We start from the raw sequence: 6,587 nt of genomic DNA on the forward strand, positions 1-6,587 counted from the left end.
CAGAACATCGACAAAACAATTCTGTCATTTCTAAGCCATTCTTTTTCTTCGAGGATGATGATAGGAGGGAAAAAATCTTATGAAAGATTGAGCTCATCGTAGTATCTTAAAGTAGGAAAAATGCTCCATCATAGGCCCAAGTTATTGTTGATGGCAAAAATGGGCTGGAGGAAAAAATGGAAAACTCTACCACCCTCCAGATACCCTTCTTAGGATACGATTTTAATGTAAGCAAATGAATCGTGATGACGGCGTAGAAAATTGCCTTTCTCATCTGTTTTCTCGAGAAGTATGTATAACCAAATTTTTGTGAACTGAGGGCGATCTTGTTTAGCTTTTCAAAATGAAGTCGTTAAATAAACTCTCACTAGAAATTTGCTAAAAATGCTAAAAATGCTAAAAATTATTTATTTCAAGCCACAATTGTGAATAGAAGTAATCAATACACAATGAACAATTCTGGTGTTTTCAGGTAGATATCCTAAAAAAAACAATAAAATTATAAACTGTAAAAATTTAGAAATCAAGTTTTGTATCATATTTTCGGCGGTTTCTTGTATAAACTTGAATAAAAAACCAAAAGTTGAACAGTTTTTAAACAGATAAACTCATTCGACATTTTGAGAACTCTCCAACAATGATAATGCAACGAAAAAAGAAAACTGAACCCCTTATTGTGTTTTACCAAGGAAGTTTTCCAATGAACCAAATTCTTGAGAAGAACAACTCCGGCAGGATTACTGTAGGCAAATTTTCGTTTCGACCCCTACGAGTCTTCGAGGCTCCTCCAACTCCGTGAGACGCCCGCCAGAATTATAAAACAGTCTAATGGAGATATTCATGCGCTTCTCGGCTGTTGGAAGCTGAAAGTTCACAGGACAGCAGCACAGCGAACCAATGTTGTTTACCCAGAAGCACCCTTCCAGTAACCACTTTGAGAGTGGTTTGGTTCCGGTCGTGTGCAGATTTGAAAAGCTCCTTCAAGCCATATTGGTTTAGTTAGCCATCGCCTGGTCCGGTCTGGGATGGAATAACACAGCCGAGGAGACTGCTGCGTAATTAACCGTCAACAGTGGCATGGTGAGTGAAAAGGCGCAAATGTTAAATGGAAAAGAGCAGGAGCAGGAAATAAAAGATGGCAGGATTCCATTCACAAGGGTTGAACCAAAAATGGCAAATCATAGCATTGAGATGAGATTTTCCTTTGGGGTCTGCGCTTTTTCTCGAGCTGATCCTAAAAAAGCAATCCTGTCATCATTGTGGCAAAAATCACATGGATGAGATTGGTTATGACGAGCATTACCTCTAATCAAACCCTTGGATTCGCTTAAAATATGCGAAAAGCTATTTTAAAAAGAAGGTGTAACGATCAAAACTTGCTCTTCTTCAATTTAGCACATTTTTCATCCTGTCTTAATATTAATATTGACTCTACAGTTCAGATAATTGAAACCAACCGAAATACAGATTTAAAATATATACCAGAGCAAAAGAACCGTTTGCCTAAAAAAATTGGGTGATTTTGTAGAAAAAAGTTTCTCATGTTTTCTCAAATAAACACCCGATTTAATACACTTAATAGTGGATTGTAGCCTTTCTTACAGCCTGTTATTTATATATGAATACATATGACACAAAACGCATTATGAATTATGATTAAAAAATTTCAAACGCAGTAAATCCAAAATAAATTTAGGAAATTAAGATTCAAAGTATTTTATAGGGTCGACAATGACTGGGACCAAGTCCGTCGATCTTAGTGATCTTTCTGTTCCATTCATTGTACCTCCACCCCTGACACCTAAGTTCTGGCTTTATTTAGCTGGACTTCAGCCCCGGATTACGGATGAGGATGTCAGCAAAATAGTTTCCCGCTGTCTGGATTTTACTTTGCCAGTAGACGTCAAACGACTGCTCCCGAAAGGTGTGGACGGATCCACAAGGAATTTCGTCTCATTCAAAATTGGATTAGACCCAGCATATAAAGACGTCGCGTTGTCTCCATTGACCTGGCCTACGGGGATCCTCTTCCGGGAATTCATTGATCAGTCAAAAAACTTCAACCGACGGCCCTTGACTCCTTCCCCATCGGTTCAAGTTACCCAGCCAGCCGCGGAAGCCTTCACACCGAACATAGTCAGCACTGTTCGGTCTATGACAGCACCTGCACACTCATCTGGCGCAACCCCTTATAATGTAGTTTTGACCCGTTATCGGAAAAGACTGGGTTAACTCCTTTTTCATGTAAAGGCCTTGTACCCTTTATAGTGTACACAGCTTGTACGTCAAACAGAGGTGAAAATTAGTAATTTAAACATGTAAAATCTACACATTATTTTGGAAGCCCGCTCAGCATGGCGATGTCAGCCCTTTGATGTTAGCCCTTTAAAGTGTCAGAAGGATGGAAAGAAAATAATAAAAATAAAACTGATTTTGAATTTCTTTATTCATGCTGGTCATTTATTTATTTTCATGCTGGTGTTATAAAATATAGGTTTTAGCGATTCCATTTCAACAACTCACATTTAAACTCAAACACAACTTTTAAACTTATTGCTTAATCCACAATGCAAACCGTATATACCATCACTCTCGGATAGAATGACAAGTTAGAAGACTACCCTTTATTTAGTAAGCCAGCTTTTCTAAATAATGTGTAAAATTGACTCGATGAAACGACACTTTTTTTGACAGATCTCGGCTGTTCGCAATAATGGGTCAATTTTACAAGTTTAAGGTGTTGCGCCAAATGAGTGTGTGCGCCTCCGAAGTAGACGAACCAAGAATCTTGGTGGTTGGTGGAATTTGTCCAGTTCCCACCTCAGCTGATAACGACGACGAGGCCATATCTCTATGCCGATTATTTCGTGACGGTTCATCGATTCCGTATGATGCTTCTTGGGTTTCTCCACTGGGACGCAACGCACTCCGCACTTGGGAGGCCTCAAAGCCTCCGACTCAGTCGCGCCGTTTCCAGCCAGCGTCATCAGCCGTCCCAGCCCTGAGTTCGATTTTGGCAATGAGGTCCTCCAGCCTACTCATCCAGGCAAGTATTCATCCCTTTCAAGAACATTATCTCTCTGTGATAATATTTCACCCGAACACAGACGCTACGCGAACGATCGCTCATTCCCGCCTGCTGGTTCCTCAAACCTGAAAAATCATCCATACTCCGCTATATCAACTGGGCCTTCAGCACCGGGACGCAACGCATCAAGAACTACGGAGACCCCTGAGCCCTTCGACTCAGTCGCGCTGTTTCCTGCCTGCGTCATCAGTCGTCCTGGCCCTGAGTTCGTTGGAGGCGAGGGGGTTCTCCAGACCGCTCTCACAGGCAAGTACCCCGCTATGATGAGAACATCTTCCTCGCGTATCCAGTTTCCGATTCATCACAGATCTAACCCGCAAATTCATCCTGACTCCGCTATATCTACTGAGCCTCCACCACCGGGACGCAACGTATCAGGAGCTACGGAGATCCCTGAGCCCTTCGACTCAGTCGTGCTGTTTCCTGCCAGCGACAACAGTCGTTCCGGCCCTGAGTTCGTCTGTGGTGAAGGGGTTCTCCAGCCTGCGCTTTCAGGCAAGTACGCTGTTATCGACTGTTCTTCTCCGCGTGATGGAATTTGCATTTCTAGGGATCTTCGTGCTTATTCTGCACCCGACACATCTGAGCCTATCAACGTTTACTACCAGAACGTCGGTGGTGTGAATTCCTGTCTGGTTGACTACCTCCTTGCCACATCAAGTTCCTGCTACGAAATCATCGCCTTTACGAAAACATGGCTAAACGACCGCACCTTATCTAGTCAAATTATCGGCCCAGACTATGTAGTATTCCGTTGCGATCGAAGCCCCCTGAACAGCAAAAAATCAACTGGTGGCGGAGTTTTGCTTGCCGTAAAGTCCAGACTCACGGCTCAGTTGATCGAAGACAGTTCCTGGAACGATTTGGAACTTCTTTGGGCCCGTATTGATTTCGGTGACCGGAAACTGTACTTATGCGTAGTGTACATGCCTCCTGATCGCTCTAGTGATCTGGTTGTAGCTGAGTCTTTCTCGCGCTGCCTCTCCAAAGTTAGCTCAATCTGCTCTCCCGTAGATGATATTCTTGTTATCGGTGATTTCAACATGCCTGGCTTGAAATGGTGCCCATCCCACGGTGCCTTTTTGTTCCCAGATCCTATGCGCTCCTATTTCTCGGCTCCTTCCAACATCTTCCTGGATTCTTTGAGCACCGCGACTCTTCGCCAGATCAACAACTTCGAAAACGAAAACGGCCGTAGGCTAGACCTCTGCTTCATAAACGAAGGCTTCAGGAAACCGACAATTGATTTAGCTCCCGCTCCTCTCGTCAAAGTTGTTTCTCATCATCCAGCTTTAGTGGTCTCACTCGATGTCACTAACATTAACGCCTCCTTAGAGGAAACTGCTTCCTTCTACCAGGACTTCAAAAACGCCGATTACGAAGCTATCTCTCGCGTCCTAGGTTCCATCGAATGGGAGAACGAGCTCGATCTCTCTAACCCCAATGCTGCCGCTGCGACTTTCTCAAACATACTGAACTACATAATCGATCCTCATGTTCCGAAACGCAGCTTACCTTCCAACCCTCGAGCTCCCTGGGTCACTAACCAGCTGCGACAATTGAAGACGGCTAAAAACCGTGCTCTTCGATACTACAGCAAGCACAAGTCCCTCTGCACAAAAGAAGATTACCGCAAACTAAACACAGCGTACAAAAAAAGCAGCAGGCGTTGCTACCAGAACTATCTTCACCGGCTACAACGCAATTTTAAAACCAATCCGAAATCATTCTGGAAGTACGTCAAAAATCAGCGGAGAGAATCCGGACTTCCGTCTCAAATGTTCTTGAACGGCAACTCAGCAAACACCGATCCTGAAATATGTAATCTTTTTGCTGAGAAGTTTTCAAGCGTTTTCACAACGGGGTCCATTTCCTCAGAGCAACTGGATATGGCTGTAAGAAATATTTCACCTCTTGATTCTTCCTTGAACGGTATCACTTTCGATGACGCAGCCATTTTGAAGGCGACAGCTAAGCTTAAAAATTCATCATCTACGGGTCCGGACGGGATACCAGCCATCTTCTTGAAACGTTTCATGCCACACCTACTGACTCCCATTAGGCACATTTTTCGAGCTTCGCTGGACTTCGCAATCTTTCCCTCGCTTTGGAAAGAAGCTTACATGTTCCCTGTTCACAAAAAAGGAGATAAGAAAGATATAAACAACTACCGAGGAATTTCAGCTCTCTGTTCGATAGCCAAACTGTTTGAATTGGTTGTTCTGGATCCAATTTTTTCGTCCACGAAGCAATACTTTTCCAACGATCAACACGGATTTTTGCCAAAGCGATCCACGACTACAAATTTGCTGACTTTCACATCGTTCGTGCAAGATAGCTTTGCCATGAAGTCTCAAACTGACGCCATCTATACTGATTTGTCTGCTGCCTTCGATAAAGTAAATCACGATATTGCAATCGTTAAACTCGAACGCTTAGGATTCTGTGAATCTTTACTGGACTGGTTTCGAAGCTACTTAACGGGACGAAAATTATCAGTTCAAACAGGAAATTTTTTCTCAAGACAATTCTCCGCTTGTTCAGGCGTGCCTCAGGGAAGCCACTTGGGACCGATAATTTTTGTCATCTATTTTAACGATGTACTCACTGTCCTTGATGGACCTAAACTTGCGTATGCTGACGACCTCAAACTTTTCCACACAATCAATAGCCAAGAGGACATCGATTTCTTGCAAAGGCAGTTCAATACCTTCGCTCACTGGTGTGACACCAACTGCCTGCCTCTGAACCGGAGTAAATGTGCTGTCATTTCATTTTCTCGCAAGCGGAACTCTTTACACGCGGAGTACACTCTTGGTGACGAAACCATCGCCCGGGTGAACCACATCAACGATCTGGGCGTGATCCTAGACCATCGGCTGGAGTTTAAGACTCATACGAATTACATCGTTGATAAAGCATCTAGAAGTCTTGGCTTCATATTTCGCGTAACCAAGGAGTTTAAAGATGTGTACTGCCTAAAAAGCTTGTATCGCAGCATCGTTCGTTCAACTCTCGAATATGCATCAGCAGTTTGGTGCCGATTTTACCAGAATGGAGCCGAACGAATTGAGGCTATCCAGCGGCGCTTCATGCGGTATGCCCTGAGACACTTGAACTGGCTAGATCCGTTTCGTTTACCCAGTTACGAAAGCCGTTGCCGCCTCATTGATTTGGACACACTGTAATGGAGGCTAATTGTGGTCGACGCCACTTAAATTAGAAGATGAATTTTCTCTAAATTTTAGGTCATATTGTGGCATTTTGTTTTCAACTCTCCCACTTTTCCCCGCTTTGCGTGCACTTACCGCTTTTCATATCGTCGTCCCTGGAGGGATCTCCTCCTGTGGGCATTCGCCCCGTATTACTCACGCCTGCACGATGACGCGTCGCCCCTGCAGCGACGCGGACGCGCCCTTGCGTAGCTGCTTCCTTGCCGGTTGCTATTCGCCCAGAGCTGCGGTTGCCTCGGTTTGCAGCCACCTTCGCCGCCACCGGA

General features: G+C 44.1%; 1 protein-coding gene across 1 annotated transcript; it reads left to right on the forward strand.

Moving 5' to 3' along the window:
* Nucleotides 1–3,351: 3,351 nt before the first annotated feature.
* Nucleotides 3,352–6,161, forward strand: LOC129753001 (uncharacterized). Its single transcript, XM_055748793.1, has 2 exons — nucleotides 3,352–5,487; nucleotides 6,087–6,161. The coding sequence occupies exons 1-2, from the start codon at nucleotides 3,352–3,354 to the stop codon at nucleotides 6,159–6,161; spliced, it is 2,211 nt and encodes a 736-aa protein (XP_055604768.1).
* Nucleotides 6,162–6,587: the final 426 nt, after the last annotated feature.

This window comes from Uranotaenia lowii, chromosome 3 (genome assembly GCF_029784155.1).
Source record: "Uranotaenia lowii strain MFRU-FL chromosome 3, ASM2978415v1, whole genome shotgun sequence".
NCBI lineage: Eukaryota > Metazoa > Arthropoda > Insecta > Diptera > Culicidae > Uranotaenia > Uranotaenia lowii.

Bases quoted from the DNA above. Each gene is read 5' to 3' on its own strand.
- LOC129753001 (XM_055748793.1), top strand. From the start codon at position 3,352: ATGAGAACATCTTCCTCGCGTATCCAGTTTCCGATTCATCACAGATCT. The intron at 5,488-6,086 runs GTAAATCACGAT...CTTGTATCGCAG, and splicing joins TGTCTGCTGCCTTCGATAAA to CATCGTTCGTTCAACTCTCG.